At 36.6% G+C, this 23,977-nt stretch overlaps 1 protein-coding gene across 4 annotated transcripts in view; it reads right to left on the bottom strand.

Annotated features, from left to right (window-relative positions):
- Window positions 1-23,977, bottom strand: part of LOC120239070 (WD repeat containing planar cell polarity effector) — a 415,126-nt gene that overhangs the window by 290,110 nt on the left and 101,039 nt on the right. For all 4 annotated transcript variants that reach the window (XM_039243175.1, XM_039243174.1, XM_039243176.1 and 1 more), the window contains 4 exons: window positions 20,090-20,137; window positions 19,193-19,243; window positions 17,109-17,179; window positions 16,750-16,809 (listed from right to left, as the gene is read on the bottom strand). In XM_039243175.1, the coding sequence (XP_039099106.1) occupies window positions 16,750-16,809; window positions 17,109-17,179; window positions 19,193-19,243; window positions 20,090-20,137 (230 nt within the window). The remainder of the gene's footprint in view (window positions 1-16,749; window positions 16,810-17,108; window positions 17,180-19,192; window positions 19,244-20,089; window positions 20,138-23,977) is intronic.

Here is a 23,977-nt window from a genome sequence, read left to right as displayed (position 1 = left end):
TTTGGATATTAACCCTTTATCTGATATGTCATTTGCACCTATCTTTTCCCATTCTGTTGGCTGCCTATTAGTTTTATGGATTGTTTCCTTTGCCGTGCAGAAGCTTTTAATCTTGATGAGGTCCCAACAGTTTATTTTTGCTCTTGATTCCTTTGTTTTTGGGGATGTGTCAAGTAAGAAGTTGCTGCGGTGGAGGTCAAGGAGGTTGTTTCCTGCTTTTTCCTCTAGGGTTTTGATGGTTTGCTGTCTCATGTTCAGGTCCTTTATCCATTTTGAGTTTATTTTTGTGTATGGTGTGAGAAAATGATCTAGTTTCATTCTTCTGCATGTTGCTGTCCAGTTCTCCCAACAACATCTGTTAAAGAGACTGTCTTTTTTCCATTGGATACTCTTTCCTGCTTTGTCAAAGATTAGTTGGCTGTATACTTTTGGCCCCACTTCTGAGTTCTCAGTTCTGATCCATTGGTCTATGTGTCTGTTTTTGTGCCAATACCATACCTACTTGATGATGACGGCTTTGTAGTTGAGGCTAAAGTCTGAGATGGTGATACATCCCGTTTTGGTTTTATTCTTCAGTATTACTTTGGCTATTCGGGGTCTTTTGTGGTTCCATACAAATTTGAGGATGGTTTGTTCTAGTTTTGAGAAATATGTGGTGCAATTTTGATTGGGATTGCATTGAATGTGTAGATTGCTTTGGGTAGTAATGACATCTTAACTATATTTATTCTTCTTATCCATGAGCATGGAATGTTTTTCCATTTCTTTGTGTCTTCTTCAGTTTCCCTCATAAGTTTTCTATAGTTTTCATCATACAGATCTCTTGTATCCTTGGTTAGGTTTATTCCTAGGTACTGTATGGTTTTTTGTGCNCCTCCACACTGTTTTCCAGAGGGGCTGCACCAGTTTACATTCCCACCAACAGTGTAGGAGGGTGCCCATTTCTCCACATCCTTGCCAGCATCTAGAGTCTTCTGATTTGCTCATTTTAGCCATTCTGACTGGCGTGAGGTGGTATCTCAGTGTGGGTTTGATTTGTATTTCCTGATGAGGAGGGATGCTGATAAAATCTACCATTTCTAATCTAACTCCTTATCTATTCTCTTTTACTAGGACCATACTCAACAGTTGCCCTTGATACCTTCTGCTGCTTCTTCCCTGTAATACTAATATAGCATAAATCTAAAAGAGCATTTCCCAAGGCATAGTCTGTAAAATACTAATCTTTGAAAATGTTCCAGAAAAGCTTGAAAATTTTGTATATAAGTCATAAAGACTGACAACAGCACTTCCTGAGTTAACTTAAACACACACATACACATAGCTTAATGTGTCATCAGATACCTTCCAAATAGAGATTTCTTAGGATTCGTATTGTTAAACTATTACTACTGCTTTTTGCTGTGTTAGAAATATAAAACCACAAAAATCTTTGAAAATAAGAATCATAAAAACAGAGCAGTCAACATTTAGAACTTCTCCCCAACAGTTTATAACTTTGCTCTAATTTAACATACCAAGCATAGTTGCTGCCCCTCTCCCCCAGAACTTTTAGTCAAATGAAGGAGGTAGACAGTAATTAGATGGTCACACAATAAACGTAGAACTGGAACCGCAATGAGTGTCAAGAAGTACATGGTTTTGTAAAAGCACATAATAGAAGACAGAGCTTGTCTGGGAAGGCTTCCCTAAAGAAATGGAAACTGGTGGTCTGAGATGGAAGGAGAAGTGTCACCTCGGTAAAAGAGGGAACAAAGGGCATTTTAGGCAGAGCTAGGAACAATTTGTGCAAAGGCTGGGAAACAAGAGAAAGCATGTAGAGCAAGAGGGACTGAAAGAAGCTGGGTGTGGCTGAGGCACTGAGATTTGTTTTGTTTTGTTAGGGCACTGAGACTTTTAAAAGAGAATATAATAGGGGATCAAGTGAAAAATGTAAGTAGATGGGAAACAGTTCAGTTTAGCCTTAAAGAGTAGTGTGATGCTGTAATTTTTAAAATTCAATTTATTGATTTAATTTTGGGAATGGATAATATATTCGTGTCGTTCCAAAAGAAAACAACAGCAAATTATAGAGAGGTATAACAATTAAAAGTCTTGTTCCTTTCCCAGTATTCCTCCCACCCATGCTCCCCTACCTCTGCCCTAGTTAATCAGTTTTCAGTTTCCGACCTGTTCTGCACACTTGGAGAAGGGTTTTAAGAAGGAGAGGGACCGGTTTGCTTTTAAAAACTTATTTTGGGGGCGCCTGGGTGGCTTAGTCGGTTAAGCATCCAACTTTCGCGTAGGTCATGATCTCACGGTTCGTGGGTTCGAGCCCCGCGTTGGGCTCTGTGCTGTCTGCCAGCTCAGAGCCTGGAGCCTGTTTCAGAGTCTGTGTCTCCCTCTCTCTCTGACCCTCCCCTGCTCACGCTGTCTCTCTCTCTCTCTACTAGAAATAAATAAAACATTAAAAAAATAATAAAAATAAAAATAACTTATTTTGGCTACAGTGTGGAGGAAGACTGATGGGGAGCAAACATGGAAGCAGGTAGAATACTTAGGAAGTGTTTAAGTAGTCTAGAAGAGAGATGAAGTAAGGTGGCTTTAACTAAAGTTACGAGTAGAAGGATGCAAACTGTCGGGCAGATGTAAGAGAGATTTAGGAGATAAAATCAATGAGTTTACTTAGACATGTGTGTGTGTGGTGGGAGGTGTCAGGTAAAGAAGAGAATGATTTCAGGAGTGCCTAGATAGGTCAGTAAGTTGAACATCAGATTCTTGATTTCAGCTCGGGCCATAATGCAGACACAAAAGTATAAAATTCCTGGAAGAAACCATAGGGAAACAGCTCCGTGACATTGGATTTGAAAATGATTTCCTGAATAGGACACCAAAAGTATGGACAACAAAAGCAAAAAGAGACAAACGGAACTTATCAAACCTTAAGACTTTAGTGCATCAAAGGACATAATCAATGGAGTAAAAAAAGGCAATCTACACTATGGGAGAAAATATTTGCAAATCATATATCTGGTAAGGGGTAATGTCCAGAATACATTCTTTAAAACTCCCCTAAGTCAAAAAAAAAAAAAAAAAACCACATAGAACCTTTAAAAAAAACAGGCAAAAGACTTGAATAGACATTTCCCAAAAAGGAAACCATACAAATGGCCAACAAGCACATCAACATCACTAGTCATAAGAGAAATGCAAATCAAAACCACAACGGGATATAACCTCACACCCATTAGGATAGCAACTATCAAAAAAAAAAGTGTTGGTAAGGCTTGGAAAAATTAGAACCCTGTGCACCAAAGCTAGGATTGTAAAATGGTACTGTCACTATGGAAAACAGTATAGGGTTTCCTCAAAAAATTGAAAAAAGAACTGTCATCTGATTCAGCAATCCCATTTGTGGGTATATATCCAAAAGAATTGAAATCAGGGTCTTGAAGAAGTATTTGTACCCCAGGTTCATAGCAGCATTATTCACAAGAGTTAAGAAAAGGAAGCAACCCAAATGTCCATCAATGGAAGAACAGATAAAATGTAGTATATACATAGATAGTGAAATACTATTCAACCTTAAAAAGGCAGGAATTCCTGTCATATGCCACAACATGGATGAACCATGAAGATTTTATGCTAAATGAAATAAGCCAGTCACAGGAAGACAAATACTGCATGATTATGCTTATATGAGGTATCTAAAATAATCAAACTCATAGAAGCAGAGAGCAGAATGGTGGTTGTCCAGGCTGGGAGGAGGGGAAAAGGGGATTTGTTGTTTAAAGGATACAGAGTTTCAGTTTTGCAAGATGAAAAAGTTCTGGAGATCTGTTTCATAAGAGTATGAATATATTTAACCCTACTGAACTGTACACTTAAAAATGGTTAAGATGGAAACTTTTATGTTTTACCATAATAAAGATACTTTTATTAAAAAAATTTAAGTTGACTATCAAAAGATCCAATTGATAGTAAATTTAAATTCGTGTATTTAAAAAGCAGGTCTGGGGCACCTGGGTAGCTCAGATGGTTAAGCGTCTGGCTCTTGATTTCAGCTCAGGTCATGATATCACATTCGTGAGACTGAGCCCCACATTGGGTTCTGCGCTATTCTAACAGCACAAGTCTGCTTGGGATTCTTTCTTCCTCTCTCTCTACCCCTTCCCAGCTTATGCTTGTGCCTCTGTTTCTCTCAAAATATATAAACTTTAAAAAAAATAAAATAAAAAATAAAAAGCAGGGCTGTGCCAGAACCTAAGCATTATATATATATAAACTAAGCATTATATATATATATATACACATACACATATATACACATACATATTAACTTTCTTAACTCTTATAATAAACTTAGGAGTTTTTAATCTTCATTATAGTTAAATAAACTCTGGCACAGAGAGGTACAGTAACTTCCCAAAGTCACACAGCTAGTAAAGCCAAGATTTGGTGCCAAGATGAAGCAGTTTGTGCTTTCCATCGCTATGCTACATATGAGGGAAATGACAATCATGTGGGGTCCTGTGAAGGCCAGATGGCATGGGATCCCAAATCTAGGCCAGAGGCTCCCAAACTCTCTCAGCTCATGGCACCCTATGTGTCTCAGTAATCCTATGGTACCCCTAGGCCAAAAGACATACCAGCAATTCCATTTAATAAAGAGATTCACACAACTTAATAAGTATTTATGTCCCAACAACTTAGTAGCCATTTGAAAACATACAGAGATTGAAAGAAAAACATTTCCTAATAACCACAATTACTAATAGGATGTGCGCTCTAACAGAAGTTGGGCACTACACAACTTCTCAAATCCTGAAATCAGATTGGACACCCTCACACTCGCTCCTGTTCTATGTGAACTATTGTGTGGTACTTGCTTTATATCACAGCAAGTCCTGAAAAGCTGGCTTCATATAGCAAGGACATCCTCAAAACGAAAGTAGTGCAATCTCACGTTGAGACCCCGCACTACCTGGAGCTGCTTGTTTGTATAGTGTCTGACAGAGTCTTGTGTTTTTCTTGAAATTCTTAAACATCCTGCAGGACTCCTGTGAACTCACTGCAGTCCCCAGGATGCCTCAGTGTAGTTTGAGAGCTATGGATCGAGATCAAAGTCATAGAAGCAGAGAGGCTGAGCCTTCGAGATGAGTAGGGACTGTTCCTCTATTATGGCAGAAGGATGAGTATAGGTATAAGGACATCTGTTTACTTAGCATGCAGTGGCAACTGCAATGTCACAGTTCAGCCTAAGCTTCTATATAAATCAAGGTGACCACCAAATAGGTACTTCCCTGTGAAGAGTTACTGTGGATATTTTATATGTAACATTATTTTATAAGAGGCATAGCTGTAACTGCTTTTCATTTCATCGTCCCTTAAGTAGTATTTCTGCTAACCTAAAAGTTTTACTTTATAACTTTAATTTTTTTTAATGTTTATTCATATTTTGAGAGAGAGGGAGACAGACAGACAGACAGAGCACAAGCAGGGGAGGAGCAGAGAGAGAGGGAGACACAGAATCCAAAGCAGGCTCCAGGTTCCAAGCTGCTGGCACAGAGCCCAACACAAGGCTCAAACCCATGAACCGTGAGATCATGACCTTAGCCGAAGTTGGACACTTAACCAACTCAGCCAGCCAGGAGCTCCTTTAGCTTTATTTTTTAAATAAGGGGTATAAATTACAATTTGGAAAAGGCACTTGATGTATTTTCTCTCTCAGCTACCCTGGCACATATATTGCATTAAATATCATGCATCTCAAATATCATGAATGTCCAGTTGCTAGGTTCTCAAGCCCAACCTTAGATGCTTTGTTTATACACATACTTTTCTATCCAGTACATTCTAACTTGTGCATTTAAAGTTCTAAATTTCAAACATATTTTAAGTTTTTATATAAAATCACAATGTAAGTATTCAAACATAACACATTACATGTCTTCTCATTTGCTAGCAATGGAAGTAAAGCTTTACTTTCCCTTTAAAAAGTAAATAAATTTTTTGGCATGCATTTGTTTCTATTTTGTCAAGTATGAAAATCAACAAGAGACAGATAATTCAGATTTTGAATCCATTTATCATTACATATATTTACTATTAACTATAACTGAATATATGAGGGAAATTTCATAGTCCTGAACTAGCTTCCTTTGGGGCAAAATACCCTGAAGCTTCCAAAACACTGTTAGACATGAATGCCAAGGGTGGAGGCAGGGAAATTACAAGTTTCTTTAAAGAAATGTTTAAAATGAAAACAATTAATAAAAAGAAAACAATTAATAAAAAGAAGAAAGAACTATTTATGAAAATAACAGGAAAAATGTTCATTGATAATACAAAGATTCATTATTATAAAGGTCAAAATTTTCTTTCTGTCATAACCACATTCTAAAACTGGGTTGATAATATTTAAACTGGCTTACTATATTATAGGGGTTATTATATTATACTGGGTTACAGTAAATAATTACTGTATCAGTGAGTTACTGCAGGTCATCAAACTTTGTACTGAGGGAGTAAAGATACAATATAAGTTTTCTTTCTGTTTTTCCTGGAAAAGAATTATTATTTTTCTTTGCTTAAGAACAATTAAGAAGGCATGATAATAAACTGACTAGCTGAACATTAATATTACTCAAGTACAATGTTCTATATGTGCATATATACAGACAGGTTATTTTTAATATAAATCTTTGTGTGTGTGATGGCCTTGGATATACAGGACTCAGAGCTTCTTCAGGAGGAATGGAGGCTGCAAACTGGAATCACAGTTGAATGACAAAAGCTACACTTTGCCTAGGTGGCTACTAGCCAGTGTCTGAGCATGGCTGGGTGCTAGTTCTACAGAAGACTCCTCTAGTGAGTAACTTTGGCTCACAGACTCCCCGTTTAGCTTGACTGAAACTTTCTCAGGACCATGCTGCAGCCTAAAACCCTTTATACCTATTCTTCTTTTACTCCTACTTTCACAGGGTTCAGATCAGCATCCTAGTCAACAGATTCTTCTCACCTACTTTTCTCCCTTCCTCCTTTTTCACATCTCTCCCATAAATCTCTTGCATTCCTAGTACATCTTCCTTTATTCTTTATTTATTTTTTATGTGATCTCTGTGCCCAATATGGGGCTCAAACTCACAACCCTGAGATCAAGAGTCACATGTTCTACTGACTGAGCCAGCCAGGAGCCCCCTTAATACAGCTTGACATCTGCTTCTCAGAACCACTATGGGCATATTTTTAAAAGATTTAAATAAAAGAAATACATGTATAAATTGTAAAAATGTTGAAGCATACCTGGAATTAAAACAACTGTTTACTGGGGCACCTGGGTGGCTCAGTCAATTGAGCACCCAACTGGATTTCAGCTCAGGTCATGATCCCAGGGTTGTGGGATAGAGCCCTGCATCAGCTCTGCACAGAGCATAATCCTGCATAACATTCTCATTCTCTCTCTCTCTCCCTCTGCCTGTCTCCCCAGTTCACATGTGCTCCCTAAAATAAAAACAAAAAACAAAAACTGTTTACTGCCTAATCCCACCACAGCCTCTCAACTCACTTGCAAATGGGACCATTTTTAACTCTTATAGTAGCTTCTTCTGGTCCCATGCCCACATTTCTAAACATGTTTTGTCACTTAGAATTACATTCAGATGCACATAACAGAAGCCCAAAAAAAAGAAAAACCATCACTTAACAGAATGGATTAGTTTTTCCTCGAAGAACCAGAAATCTGCAGTTAGGCAGTCCATGGCTGATAAGACAGGTCCATGATATCATCAGGTACCAGGCATCTACTTTCCAACCCTGCCCCCTTTATTAAGTAGCTTTTTGTCAACATTACTCCTACAATCAATTCTCCTCCTCTTTCCTTGCATCAATTCTTCCCTTCTCTACTGGATCACTTCCATTAGCATACCAACAGAAATAGATGTTATTTCTCCTATCTAAGAAAGAAATAACAACCTCTTTTGTTTAAAAATTTTATAGTTTATTTTTGAGACAGAGAGAGACAGATCATGAGCTGGGGAGGGGCAGAGAGAGAGGGAGACACAGAATCTGAAACAGGTTCCAGACTCTGAGCTGCCAGCACAGAACCCAATGCGGGGCTCAAAACCAGGAACTGCGGGATCATGACCTGAGCCAAAGTTGGACACTTAACAGACTGAGCCACTCAGGCGCCCCAATAACAACCTCTTTTGATTGCACTTCTCCCTCAAGCTCCATTTCTCCATTTTCCTTTGTAACATAACCCTTTCTTATATTGTTAATTCCTAATTTCTTCCCTCCCGTTTTCTCTTAAGTTTATTCCAATCAGGGTCCTAACCACACCATCTACTTAAACTGCTTTATCCAAGTCACTGATGACCCCCATGCTACTCTATCCACTGGTCCATCTGAGGCATCTTGTTACTATTTCTTATATAATAGTAACACTTCACTTTCTTCTTAAAACCTAGTTTCCAGGATTCCACGCCCCCTTCAGTATGCTCCGGCTATTCCTTCTTAGCAAGGAGTTGTTCCATCTTTCCCTTTCTCTGTCTTCAATCCCCAAATGCTGGAGGGCTCTAGAACTCAGTGCTTCAGCCTCCTCTAGTTCTCTATGTAAACTCACTCCCTTGGCGATCTTCACCAATCTCTTGGCTTTAATACCATCTGGTGGCTGCCTCCCAAACTTACCTCTCCCACCTAGATTTTTTCTCTAAACTACAGACTACTATAATCAACTATTTGACTTTCCCACTTGAATATCTAATGGCCTCTCAAATGTTGATGTCCACTGAGCTCCTGATATCTCCCTCAAAAATGTCTCTTTGGAATCTCTCTCATCTCAGTAAATGGCAACTGCATTTTAGCTGCTTAAAAATTTCTTCTCTCTACCACATTTGATCCATTACCAAATTCTGGTGGTTCTAAACTCAAAATATTCCCAGAATCTGGCCACTTCTCACCACACAACCACTATTATCCAGTCAAAGCTACTATTATTTACCTGGACTATGACAAGAGCCTTCTAACTCATCTCCCTGATTCCATCTTCACTCCCTTCAGTTTGTTCCCATCCTATATACAGAGCGATCCCACTGAAAAGTGAGTTAGATCCAGTTCTTCTTCTACACAAAACCCTTTAAGGGTTTCCCATCTCACTTAGTGTAAAAGTCAAATCCTAGCAAAGGCCTCGAAGGTTCAATACAGCTATCTAATTGCTTCTCTGATCTCAATTCCTACAACTCTTCTCCTTGCTCATTCCACTCTAGTCACATTGACTCTTTGCTGTTCTTCAAACATGCCAGGTATACTCTCATCTCAGGGCCTTAGTACCTGCCCTCCCCTCAACCTGGAACTCTCTTCTCCAGCTATCTTCCACTGCTTGCTCCTGTATGTCTTAATCACATGATATTTCAGTAAGGCCTTTCCTGGTTACCAAATATCAGGCCCCTCACACACTACCATCCCCCACACATATCGCCTATCTTTCTTGCTTTATTTTCTCTAGCAGTTTTCACTTTCTTATATACTCTATGTTTTACTTATCAATATTTTCATTTACTTATTATCATTACTTACTATTACTTATTATCATTACTTATTACTTATTAATATTTTACATTCCCTACTGGAAATGTAAACCACAAGAGAACAGAAAAATTGGTCATTTTTGTCTGTTTTATTCACAGGTATCCCTGGCACTGAGAATACTATAGGGCATACGGGCAGACACGAAATTTATACATATGCATCTATGTATATATATGCCTTGAGTTAAAAAAAAAAAAAAAAAGGTCAAAAATGGTCAAAAGCAGGCCCCTGCCCCTCAGGCATATCTCAGATCCAGACTAGAAGAAATCAAAGAGAAGCTGAAACGGCACATCACAGTTGAGTCTGGTCCCTTTAATAAGCTTTCTTGAGGTCCTATCGGTGACCTCTGCTTACTTTAGCCAGAGCTACTTCATAGGGCCACCTCCAGCTTCATGGGGAAAAGGGTAACTGAGTACTTTAAACTTGTCACATTGCCACTGGGAACATCAGTGTCTGTTCATAAAGAAAAACAGATATTAGGCAAGCAATTAGCAATGTCTTCATATGTGCTTTATTTAGTCACTACTTATTGATTGCCTATTATCATAAATCAAGATTTAATTCTCTTACACCTTTTATCTCTTATCTACTTTTTTAATTCTATATCAGATCAGATACTAGATTTATTAGTTCCTTTTCTTCCCTCCTTCCAAGATTCCTAGAAGAACCTTCTGTCCCCTGCCCCTATTTGGAATAGTTGCTCTCTAGGACTAAGATACAATTATCATCCTAAAGATTTCTCTTCACTTCTTTTTTTTTTAAGTTTATTTATTTATTTTGATAGAGAATGCAAGTGAGGTAGGGGCAGAGAGAAGTGGGAGAGAGAGAGAATCCCAAGCAGGCCCTGCACTGTCAGCACAGAGCCCAATGTGGGGCTCTAACCCACGAACCCATGAGATCATGACCTGAGCTGAAATGAAGAGTCAGACACTTAACTGACTGAGCCACCCAGGAATCCCTCTCTTCACTTCTTTCTTATGTAAGATCTTCTGTTTCCTAAGAAATCTTGTTCACGGTTTCTTCTGTTGCTTTAGAGTAGCACATCTTCTAATAACTTTCTGAGAAAAGTGCCTGGTAGGTAAATTTTTTTAAGAGCTAACAAGTCTGAAAATGTCCCTGCTTGAATGACAATTTAGAATTCTACATAGAGAACTCTAGGCTAAAAATCTCTTCCCTTCAGAATTTTGAAAGCATCATTCCACTGTCTTGTCTTTGTGTTGCTGTTGGGAAGTCTGATTCCCATTTCTTTGTATGTATCTTATTTTCTTTTCTTCTTTGAAAGCTTTTTGGATCTTCTCTTCATCTTTGGTTTTCTAAAATTCAAAAAATAAGCCTCTGTATTGATCTTTCTTCAGTCATTAGGTTCTTTCACACTGGAAATAAGCACCTTCCAGCTCTTGGAATTTTTCTTCTATTATTTTTTGTTTCTTCCCTTCTGTTTCCTGTTAATTATTTACATATTAAACCTTCTGGCCTAATACTCTAATTTCCTTATCTTCAATTACCTATAATTCACTAAAATGTCCTTTTGTCATTTGGTCTGCAGTATATGGATATTTCAACTTAATCTTTCAATGCTTCTATTATTTTTTTCTATTTATGCTGTCATATTTTGTTTAATTAATGTTTGTTTTGAGAGAGAGTACATGCAAGCAGGGGAGGGGCAGAGAGAGAGGGAAAGAGGAAGAAAAAGAATCCCAAACAAGCTCTACACTGCCTGATGCATGATCTCACAAATCGTGAGATCATGATTTGAGGTCAAATGAAGAGTCGGACACTCAACCGACAGGGGCACCCAGGTGACCCTGCTGTCATCTTTTTAATTCTCAAGAGCTCATTCCCCTTTTCCCAATATCCCGTTCAAAATAGCTTCCTATTCTTGTTTCAAAGATGCAACAGCTTCTCTTACATATCTGTGGGGATTAATTTTAAATCCCCGAATTTAGTTCTTTTTACTGCATTGTCCCTGATTCTTTACCTTTTGTTTGTTTTAGACTCAGACTCATATATCTCAGATTTATAGATGGAGAATTCCCTCAAAAGTATCATAAACTCTAGCTCTGGTTATATTTAAAAGTAAGTCTCTTTAGAAGTTGAAGGGGGGAAATGGTGGGGGAAAGGGAGAGAGGCAAACCATGAGAGACTCTTGAATGCTGACAAAAACTGAGGACTGATGGATGTGGGGGGAAGGGGGGACGGGCATGGAGGAGGACACTTGTGGGGATGAGCACTGGGTGTTATGTGGAAACTAATTTGACAATAAACTATTTGTAAAAAAAAAAAAAAAAAAAGAAGTTGATTGGGAGCTTGTTATGCATTGGAAGGTTTATTAACTTAGAACTCCACTGTAAGGAGACTGGCAGACACACCTACCTTTTCAAAGAAAACTACCAAATTTGTTATCTGTATCCTTTGCTCTGGGCCAGCAGAGGAGAGAGGGGAGGTTGGTGGGAAGCAAAATATTTTTTTTTTCAGAGAAGGACCCTTTAAACAGGCTACATAGAAACATACACCTAGCTGCTAGAGAGGGGAAAGAGCTGGGGAAGATCTCATCATTCTAGACACAGACTCTCACTTAATCCCCTTATTCTTGGTCTAGTCACTTCACTTCTACTGAGTATTGTGCTTAGCATCTTCAAGTCCAGAAACCCCGGGGTTGGTGCTTCCAGAAAATAATTATCCCATCTCACTTGTTCTTTATACAGTCTGCCTCTAGTTTTCCTGTTTTATCCTACATTTCACTGCCAGGCTAATCTCTATCCCTTCTCTCTAAACTCTTACTTTTTACTAAACTTTACTTTTCTCTAAACATTACTATTTTTTTTACTTGGTATTGTACAACTGAGCACTCATTAGTGTCTTAGTGATTTCATGTGTCCATATTCCTTGACTAGGTTATACTGGAGACTCAGCCCACATCTTACACTTCCTTAGTGCAATCCATAATGATGACAGTCAATAAATACGGTGATAAGTTTTATATAAGTAATATGTTGTTTCTAATAGATGTAATTTAAAGTCCTCATGGTATGGCAATTGTTATCTTATGTGAAAACCAAAAGAAAACCAACTGATTTTCATACAATCAGATGAAAAGAAAGATCAGGTAACAATGCTATCAATTCTATAACTGAGGAAATTAAGATAAAATGAGTTCCATAAACTCAGAATTTATCTGTGATAGGCTTAGAAAATAATTTATATTTTTACATAGCACAGCAAGTAATTCATTACAAGAATTTAAAAAGATGATCTTTTCTTGGCATTTTAAAATTGTACTGGGGTGCGCCTGGGTGGTTAAGTGTCTGACTTTGGCTCAGGTCATGATCTCACAGTCTGTGGGTCCAAGCCCCACATCAGGCTCTGTGCTGACAGCTCAGAGCCTGGAGCCTGCTTCAGATTCTGCATCTCCCTCTCTCTCTGCCCCTCCCCTATCTCAGTCTCTCAAAATAAAATAAAGACATAAAAAAGTATTTTTTAATTGTACTGGAAATGCAGAACTGTTAGAGAAAGAAATCAAGGTAGAGCTAACTATATTGTACATTTTTGTAGTTGACTGTACACATATGATTCCAATAATTTAATCTAAAATCAACATACGTGGGTTTACATCTATCTTAATAACACTGCTTTTAAATAATTATGCAATAACTTGCAAAATGATTATGACTTGAAGCACAATAATTTAAAGAATTCAAACATCCCACCATAATGATATACAATTTAATAGTCACTCAATGCTGAAACTATCATTCTCTTTGTAAAATATTTGTAAACTGAATAGTTTGTAAATAGTTTAAGAAATTCAAAGCTGGAGAGGCACTTGGGTGGCTCAGTCAGATAAACGTCTGACTTCAGCTCAGGTCATGATCTCACAGTTCGTAAGTTTGAGTCCCACATCGGGCTCCGTGCTGACAGCTCAGAGCCTAGGGCCTGCTTCAGATTCTGTGTCTCCCTCTCTCTCTGCCTTTTCCTGCTCATCCTCTGTCTCTGTCTCTGTCTCTCTCTCTCAAAAATACATATTAAAAAAAAATTTTTTAAAGAAACAAAATTCAAAGCTAGAAATTATTAAACACTTTCTTATAATAAAATGATTTTAGGAGATCAAAAAAAGAAATACTTTGATAGCTAATAAAACTAAAACTATAAACTACATCTCATATTTTTAAATGCATTTCAAGCTAGGAACAGGCTTAGTTTGAAAAACCAGCTTTAAAAAAACAGCTTTCCTACAGACATGTATAGGTAAGTCTTGATTGACTTTGACAGTGGAGAGATTTATTTTTAAATGGTACAGTTTACAGATCATTGGATCAACAATATGAACTAAGTGTTGGTTATTATGACAACAAAGAATCTCAATATTTGATAAGAGGGGAAAATCCAAGCTCAAACTGTATCCTCTGAAATACTTTATGTTGTTGTAGTTGCCTTGCTAATTTCCAAACAATTGGGCCTTCTGAAGAAATAGGATCCCTTAAAAAGAAGACAACCAAGCTAAATTCTATAAGTCTTAAATTTGCCATTTTGGGGGGTAAAAAATTTGTATCAGTTGAGGCGTCAGTCTCCATCAGAGACTGAGAGTTCAACTATTTTAGCACCAAGGTACTGAGGGACTTTTTTTCATCCCTTGTTTAAGAACATGTCATGGTCAGGGAGCCTGGGTGACTCAGTCGGTTAAGCGTCTGACTTCGGCTCAGGTCATGATCTAATAGTTTGTGAATTTGAGCCCCATGTCAGGCTCTGTGCTGACAGCTCAGAGCCTGGAGCCTGCTTCAGATTCTGTGTCTCCCTCTCTCTAGCCTCTCCTCTGCCTGCACTCTGTATCTTTCCCTCTCTCAAAAATAAATAAAAACATTTAAATATTTTTTAAAAAAGAGTATGTTGTAGTCAACTGTTACGGTCTTAGGGTTAAATATAGGGGGAAACCACTTACAGAAATTTAAGCACATGTTATCTTTGTAGCCACCATGCTGGATAACACACAAAAAGGAGGACCCTCCAGTAGTTTGGGGAGCACTTACTTTGCAACTAACAAAAGGATAAGGGGATCCTTTTAAAAATTTAGCTTGAGCACAAAATTTTTAACTTACTGTAATATAAGAGATCTTTAGGATAACATACATGCACACATATTTTTAGAAGACTTAGCTCATAGTCTTATTTAGAAACCTAGGAAAAGGACAGATAATGTTAGGAGGTCTCTCAAAGGCCCTAAAGATGTGGGGACTAACCTGGACTAGTGCACAGGGTGGAGGTCAAGTGGGGAGGGTGGAAGTCAAGTAATCTTATTAAAATATATCATCATATCAAGAATGTGCTGGTCGTAAAAGGACTATTTTAACTTAACAATCAAACAAAGCACAAAATATGACAAAACAGAAAGAAGGATAAACTCCATTGGAAATATTAAAAGCAACTCATTGGTACAACAGACTAAGAAACCACTATTGTCAGTTTGATGTAAATTACAGAAGTTTATGTATATTCTATCATGAAAACTCCTTTTCTGCATTGAATTAATTTAATAGTGAGGGACATCCTTTTCCTGATTCCACCTATATACAAATACATACAAACTTGCTTAAAAAATAAAATGCAATAATGTCTATTTAAAAAGGATTGTCCTATTGGGATGCTTCACTGCATATTTTAAGATGCCTGACATGTTCCAACTTAACCCGTGTGACGGTAAGGGTGGAGATCATCAGACACACCTCTTACTACTATAGGTAGTAGGCTTGCCCTCCAGTCAAATAAATCTGAGCCTGCTTTTAAGGTGAGTAATGGCATCAAGAAGTACAATTTGAGTTGTACTAAGTTTAAAACTCTCTAGAGCATATTTTGCATTCAAGTTTTAAAGTTTGATTAAAAGTCTAGTAAAAACAAATTATGAGTTTTGATAAAAACTCATTCAAGTTTTTTTGCATTCAAGTTTTAAAGTTTGATTAAAAGTCTAGTGAAAACAAATTATGAGTCAAATTTAGAAAGTATTATGCTTCTAATAATATTAATTCAGCCTAGCAAACATGCTCTGGAAAATAATAATTCATGCCATTTGAAGAGGTAACCAGTTACTTTCATCAGTAAAAGTAGACTAGTTTAAACAAAAAATGAGGAAAAACTAGACTCCACTGAAATGATAGCCCATATTCAAATATTCAGTTAAGATATATTTGTAATAACTACAAATTCAATGTTTTAGATCTATAGATACAGTCATGGGCCCAAACCTCAAACAAGAGTAGTCAGACCTAAAATAAATCACATTATAAACAAGTCAGAATTTAAATTCATATAGGATATTCAATTCCATCAAAGTTATAATTATTAGTAAAACTCATGTAATTTCAATTACCTGTATGATTAGAATATGACTAATGATTCTTTTAATCGTAAACAAGTCCGATTTTTCCATGCAACCAGTGTATCTTAAGTCTATAAACAAAGCTGAGGAATTTGTCCATTATTTTGTGATCAATCACCACTAATTATTATGTCCTGAATCTAGACCCATTCAAGATGTAGCTCCTATTGTCTAGGCCCCAACTGTGCTAACAGAACTTTCTGTAATGGAAATGTTCTGTATCTATATTGTCCATATGATAACATGTGGCTACTGAGCACTTAAAATATGGGTATGGAACTCTAATTTAATTCTAATTAGTTTAAATTTATTTTTAAACAGCCATAGGTGACTGACTGGTAGCTATGATATTACACAGCACAACTTAAAGTGTTCAAAAAATAAGAGCAAATGTCTTGTTATGTTAGGTCTAACTCTAGTCCACTTGTTGATTCCGTTAGCATTGTACTTTAAAATGTTGGCTAGAGTGATATGCCAAAACCTCTGCCCTATGGTTTCATCTTCATTCAAAAATATGATTAAATCCAGGCCAGTAAACATCTAACAGAACATTCAGACAAATCCAAACAAAAAATACTATCTGAAAAGATTTTTATTAGCATTTATAGTGTCAGTACAACTATACTGATTAATGAGGCAGCCTGGTGGCCTGTGTCAATCTAATGTTAGTTCTAGAATGACTAGAATTCAAACTATGAAATATCTGCTTTTAAAAACTTTTTGTCTATTACCTATCATAACACAAGAATACCAATTACTGCATAGTTTTCAGCTCCACTGGTTAAACACTGCAAAATCATGTTAAACCATTTTACCTGACAGACATATTTGTTCTTCCATTTGCTCAGCACACAGTGACTATTTTGCATCAGCTCCTGAAGGAAACAGAAAGAGAGAGTGTAGTTGGCTGTACACACTGCTGTTATCAGTTAGTGTTTCTGATTTGCAAGCAAAAAAAACCAAACCAAAACAAAACAAAAACAAAAAAAACACAACCAAAACAAAACAAAGATAAGCATGCCACACAAAGATGGAACTGTTTTGGAACTCCTCACTAGACAAAAGCAAAGCTATCATCACTAGGAGAGTTGATCCTTTATGAAAATTAAAGCTGTTGAAAGATGTTTTAAAACAGATTTGTTTGTTGCCATTTTTGAAACTTTTGGAAGGATACCTCCAACTCCTTGAGTGAGTCTCGAAGTTTTTCTGGGCGTCTATTTTTGAGTGTCCACGGATAATCTCGTGCTGGCAAATGAAACATGTACTACGTTAGTTAAACATGATTTAAAAAGGAAACACTGCTTAGCAGTGTTCCTTGGGAGGATTAAATTAAAACACCTCCTTAATTGAGAGGAAGTGGGCTTCATTTCCATCATCAAATAACAGCCTTTTGAAAGGCTTTGTCATAGGAACAGGATTTTTACCACAAAACAATCTCGGTGATCATAATTTTATGATGACAACCAACACGGCTCATAGAATCCCTGGGAAAGTTTCCTCATCCTGTGAATCTAGTACCTAATTGTAAATGACCAACGCTTTACTAGAGAAGTAACTTTTCACATGAATAATTAAAGTTCAATCTGAAAGAAATTTCAAGTAGCCTTCTCAAACCTAAAAATTCTTATGAATGAATGAATATACTAAGGAAAGAAAGATGATACAGATCATGATGCACAAAATATAAATTTTAAAGTAAACATCACCTATTAACACTTTTTTATTTAAAATGATCCTCTTTAAAATCTATACCACAATTCAGTAATGATAAGCTCTTTTTTTGCTTTAAATGCTTTTAAAAGATAAAAATATTTTTTAGTAGAAACTCAATGTTAGCCTAAGACAAACTAAAAAAATAGTTTATTTAAAAGAACATGTTAAATTCCTTATAATGATATGTTTTATGAGGAAAATATATTCATCTTTGTTTTTTTTTAATGTTTTATTTATTTCTAGGAGAGAGAGAGAGAGAGAGAGACAGCGTGAGCAGGGGAGGATCAGAGAGAAAGGGAGTCACAGACTGAAACAGGCTCCAGGCTCTGAGCTGGCAGTCAGCACAGAGCCCGACGCGGGGCTTGAACCCATGAACTGCGAGATCATGCCCTAAGCGAAAGTCGGACGCTTAACGGACTAAGCCACCCAGGCGCCCCAATAAATTCGTCTTTGAATTCTCCTAAATAATAATTCTAAGTACGAGTTATACATATATGCATATGTTCTATATGCATACTCATATAATATATAGTGTATATAGTATACATAGTCATTTAAATTTTACAGAATTACTATGTATCTTATTTCAGGAAATTTAATTTCATTCAAAAACATAATGTATGATGTATAGAGCATATGTACAAGGTTTTAAATTGATGTTGCAGCTACTAATATAGCATTTAAAAAAATTAAATGTCAGGGGCGCCTGGGTGGCTTAGTCGGTTAAGCGTCCGACTTTCGCTCAGGTCACGATCTCGCGGTTCGTGGGTTCGAGCCCCGCGTCGGGCTCTGTGCTGACTGCCAGCTCGGAGCCTGGAGCCTGTTTCAGAGTCTGTCACTCCCTCTCTCTCTGACCCTCCCCTGCTCACGCTGTCTCTCTCTCTCTCCTAGAAATAAATAAAAAAATAAAAAAATAATTAAAAAAAAAATTAAATGTCAGCTTGACCATTAAAACATGGGAACAAGTAGGATTTTTAGCTCTACCTGTATTCCATATAAAACTTAAATTATATTTCATTTCAATCATCAAAACCATATTTTATTGTAGCCAAATTACATATATAACATATTTATAATACCTGAGAACAGATAAGACTAGAAAGAATAAAGTGCTAATACTAATCAACTAAGAAAAGTTTCTTTCTTTTCTTTTTAACAAATTTTATTTTCTTAAAATGCGTAAAACATAATCATTTAGGCATGGTATGTATAAGAAAATGTTATCAGAATTTAAATATGATATACTTATTTTAAATATATTAAATGATATAAATATGGTTCATTAAGAAACTTTATGTTTACACAAGCATAGATCTTATCAAAACTGGACAGAGATTTCAATGGTCTGAATTAGAAATGTCTAAGAAACATAACTCTCATCATGTTTATACACCTAAACAATGGGAATTTATAATCATAAGAAATTTGGAAGGAATAACATTACCTACTTGTACAGAAAGCTTAAAATATTTTCTAAGACTGAATCTTCAGGGATATTAAAATTCCAGTTTTATAATAATTCCAAAAGATATAAAGTCAGCTTACATTCTGCCAGCTTCTGCTTTTCTTCTAAGTTACCATGCTCTGTCACTGATACTTTGGCAGAAGAGAGAAGGAAAAAAGAAAATAAAAGTGGAAATTATTTTAATACTTTGTACTTTTAAATGCATATATATAATGTATATACCATGTACACTGTTGAGATTAATGAGTATGTATACATTTTTTAAAAGGCAGTTGAAGAAAATGCCATAATGTGGATGTTTTCATTTCACAGAGGTATTTCCTAAACTTGTAGTGCAAAGGCTTACATAGCACAACAGGTGGGCCAATATCCTGAGCTCACAATCTCATCAGATAGGGAAGAGAACTGCAACGGAGTCGAGAACAGAAGCTGCTTCAGTCTGTCATCAGAACCATGAAGCTAGCCTATTAACCACCAAGCTGAGCACATGGGATACCCACACCAGCCCCACTTCAACAGAGACCCAAACAGGAAGTAACTAGCTAGAAAGACCTTTTGGCCCATCATGAAACTTCTGGGATTAACAGGATTAATCAGATAAGGAAAATTGATCATTCACTCAGAAATGCCTATTTCAGATATCAGGTGAGGATCCAGGAGGCCAGCACCAGTGGGACCCACGCATTAACAATGCCCTCTACTGGGACACTGATAAATAAACGTGAATAGACTGTCCAGTTATCAGTCAGATCGGCAATAAAATGAACATTTTCATGTTCTTCTACAGCATTTTCTCAATATTGCTTTATTTTATATAGAACAGATATCAACCTCAGCATTTTTCTAAAGAACTGAAATGACTTTTTTTTTAATTTAGAATTTATCTAAAGCTCAAAAAATGGGTTTTTAATGGTCAGTTTTTTACCATTTCGAATATTTCATTTATAAAAATTAGTTGAGTAGAATAGATACTTTACCTGGTGGGTCTTTCTTGTCATAATACTGGTAGATCCCTATGTCTCTATCTATAGAAAAGAAGAAATAACATTAGATTATAGTAAAACGTTCTGGGAAATAAAGACGCCAAACCATACTATACATATATGTCAGGATTGGGGTTGGGAGTGGGTAGGCAGGGAGGAGGACATAAAGAATCTTTTCATGTTATTAGAAATAATATAAATAAGATCAAGAGTATATGGATAGGAGTTCATCTATTCTAGGGATTTGCAAGAACTAGAAGGTTTATCAATCTAATTAGAAAAGACTTACACAAAACTAGAAGGGAATGAGGAAAAGAGCAGTAAAAAACTGAAATCAAGTAAGACCAACTTTTCTCTTTCACACTTCCTGATATTTTTCACAGGTGCTACCAAAAGGAATTGCCACTAAGCAACGCCAAATGAAACTAGTGGATGGAAATGCCTCAACTGTTGGATTCTGAGTTGTTGCTTGCTTTTCTCCAGTCATCTTGAATCTAGTACAGTGCTTCAGGGAAATTTGTAGGAGAAAAAGAAAATTAGAGGAAAGCAAGGGCAAGTTATCTGAAGCTTGTTTAGACTCAAAAAACCTTCCAAACCCATTCAAATTCAGATGTTCTCCTAGGACTAAAAAGCAAAGCAAGGCTTCCTCCATGTTTAGAGTGATTTAACCAAGGACTCTGTCTTTGCAACTGAATTACAGGAAAACAAAATAATTGTGTCCGTTTTATTCCTATATATGAATAGTGAAATATTTTTTCTTTGAATTAACATTTGTTTCCTTTCATGCAAAATAATTCTAGTTACTAACAAAAGAATGCAACTTGTTTCTGAAGTGGAAGCAGTACAGGCTGCCCCCTAGTGACTGACTGCTCCAAACTTTCTCGAAACTTTGAATAGATGTATTATAGCTATAATTAACTTTTTAAATAGAGTTGTTAAAAATATTCAATTCTGTGTACTTATTAAAGCTCCATTCTATTCACCATGCCATTAATTGGGACATATAATTTTTAAGATTTTACTTTTATTTATTTTTTTTGTTTTATTTATTTCTGAGAGAGAGACAGAGAGACAGCATGAACAGAAGAGGGTCAGAGAGGGAGACACAGAATCCGAAACAGGCTCTAGTGTCTGAGCTAGCTGCCAGCACGGGGCCCGACATGGGGCTCGAACCCATGAACCATGAGATCATGACCTGAGCCAAAGTTGGACGCTGAACTGACTGAGCCACCCAGGTGCCCCTTTAAGATTTTATTTTTAAGTAATCTCTACACCCAACATGGGGCTCGAACTTACAACCCTGAGATCAAGAGTCACTGCTCTTATGACTGAGCCAACCATGTGCACTGAGACATATAATTTTAAAGAATGCAGTTTACTTCTATTGGTTAGATTAAAAATATTTACTAAGGGGTGACTGGGAAAGGTTATAAGTAGGACTCCTAAGAAACTGCTAATATTTTATTTCTTGAGTGATTTTATGGACATGTTCATTTTTTGATAGTTCAAAAATATACCCTTATGATCTTTATACTTTTCAATATATATGTTATACTTTCAATAACAAGGTGGGGTTGTTGTTTTTTTAAATCTAAGAACCAAAAGCATTATATACATGGGCAATGTGCCCTAGTATAATATTCCATCATTAGATGCAGCCAAATATTAAAACTCTAGAACAGAACTATGAAGACCATAAAGGCCCCTGAATTCTTTTTTTTAAGTTTTTTTTTTTTAATCTCTATAGCCAATATGTGGCTTGAGTTCATGACCCCAAGATCAAGTGCACATGCTCTTCTAACTGAGCCAGCCAGGTACCCCAAGAACCCTGAATTCTGATCTACTGCATCTGACCCAGAGTGGGCTGTCAAAACCCAATCAGAGCCTAAGCTGGATGAGGAAGATGTCCATGCAGAGAGCCAGGCTGACACTGTATCAGAACCACAGGTGGGTGAGAAGGACATTCACATGGGGCAATGTGGGTGTCAAAGTGCAGAAGACATCCACATATGGGAGTAGCCCAACATGGTATGTCAGAACTTACATGAAATAAGGGCATCCATAGAGGGGGGAAATGGTCACTGAGATAGAAGACTGAGTGCATACAGGTGATTAAATAAGTAAAAGATAGGAGACCCCCAAGTTTCTCACTGTCTGAGAAGAGAAATACAAATAAAGAAAGGGAGAAAATTAGAATAAACCCTGTGTTGGTAGAATAGAATTGGTTTTCAATATATAGAGATAGATTTAAAAAATGAATATAGCTGTAAATATATGTACATACAAACATACAGACCCTACGCTCTGCCCACTGAAATCCTGGGAAAAATGACACTCCAATAGCAATAAGCATACCTAAAGCACCACTGACTTCTAGATACCACTCTCCTCTAAAAGGAACCAAACTATTTACAGAAGTAACTGACTCCAGTGTGTAGGGAAGGGAAAGTACATTAAACATCCCGAAAGATCTGCTTTGCCAGAAAGAATGGAAATGTTTAAATACTGATAGGGACTTGTCACAAAGAGACAGACTCAGCTTGAGAGGGGTCCCACTGGCCACATCAGAAACAATGTAAATATCAAAATAAATAATGATAGTAATGGATTAAAACCACTGAATAGGAAACCTGAGTCCACAGGGATAAGATAAATAATATACTTTAAGTTTAATAAGGAACAGGACATTTACATAATCTCAAAATATCTCCCTATGAAATACTAATTAATTCCAAAAGAAAAGTAACTTTGCAATGGAGAAAACTACCAGACACAGTCTTAGTCAACTGGTCATGAACATTATCAATAAAGACAAAAATTGAAATTGTATACCACCCAATTAGGATGTGCTGAAAACACAGCATCTCTTCTGGGATATTCCCATCAAACATACATAATCTGAAACTTCAGATTTGTGAAGAAACTTCAAACATATCCAAATATAAGGACTGCTTACAAAATAATTAGCATAAAATCTTCAAAACTGTCAAGTTCACAAAAGTAAAAAAAGAAATAAAAATTTAAAGGATGAAAGTCAGGAGTAATGTATGTTTTAACAAGTCTTATTAGTATTAGGGATAAAGTACGTGTTAGGAATTATCTTTTAAAAAATCTTCTCTTTGGGGGCACCTGGGTGGCTCAGTCAGTTAAGCATCAGACTCTTGATTTTGAATCAGGTCACCATCTCACAGGTTTCTGGGTTGAGCCCCATGTCAGACCCGTGTCAGGCTCAGTGCTGGGAGTGTAGAGCAAAGAAATCCAAAGAGCATGAATATAATTAATTGTACACCTTAGCTGTGTGTTTGAAATATTACTTTTTTTTTTTTTTTTTTAAGTAGGCTTCATGCCCAGTGCAGAGCCCAACACAGGGCTTGAACTCGTGACCTTGAGGTCAACAACTGAGCTGAGATCAGAGTCGGATGCTTAACCGACTGAGCCACTTAGGCACCCCTGAAATACTATCTTAATACCAAATAGAAATACCTTTACCATTAGCTAGCCTACAAATATTTATGAATATAAATCAGTCATTAGGAACAATCCCAGGAAAGAATTGAACATGGATGTCCTCTAAACGGAAACAAATATTAGACCAATATAATTTTTGCAACAGAAAATCTAACTCAAATTGAAAAAATAACTTATTCAGAGTAACTAAAAAGAATTATCTTTCACTAGTTCATTTTTTCATTAAGTATAAAAAAATAATGCCATGTAGTATTCCATCGTATAGATAAACCACATCTTCTTGATCCATTCATCTGTTGATGGATGAAATCTGGCCATGTGTAGCAACATGGATGGACCTTGAGGGTGTTATGCTGAGCGAAATAAGTCAGGCAGAGAAGGACAAATATCGTATGTTTGCACGTATAGGAGGAT

This window comes from Hyaena hyaena, unplaced genomic scaffold (assembly GCF_003009895.1).
Source record: "Hyaena hyaena isolate Hyena2069 unplaced genomic scaffold, ASM300989v1 scaffold_224, whole genome shotgun sequence".
NCBI classification, from domain to species: Eukaryota; Metazoa; Chordata; class Mammalia; order Carnivora; family Hyaenidae; genus Hyaena; species Hyaena hyaena.
Note: the sequence above shows the minus strand (reverse complement) of the source record. Positions and strands in the feature narration are given on the sequence as shown.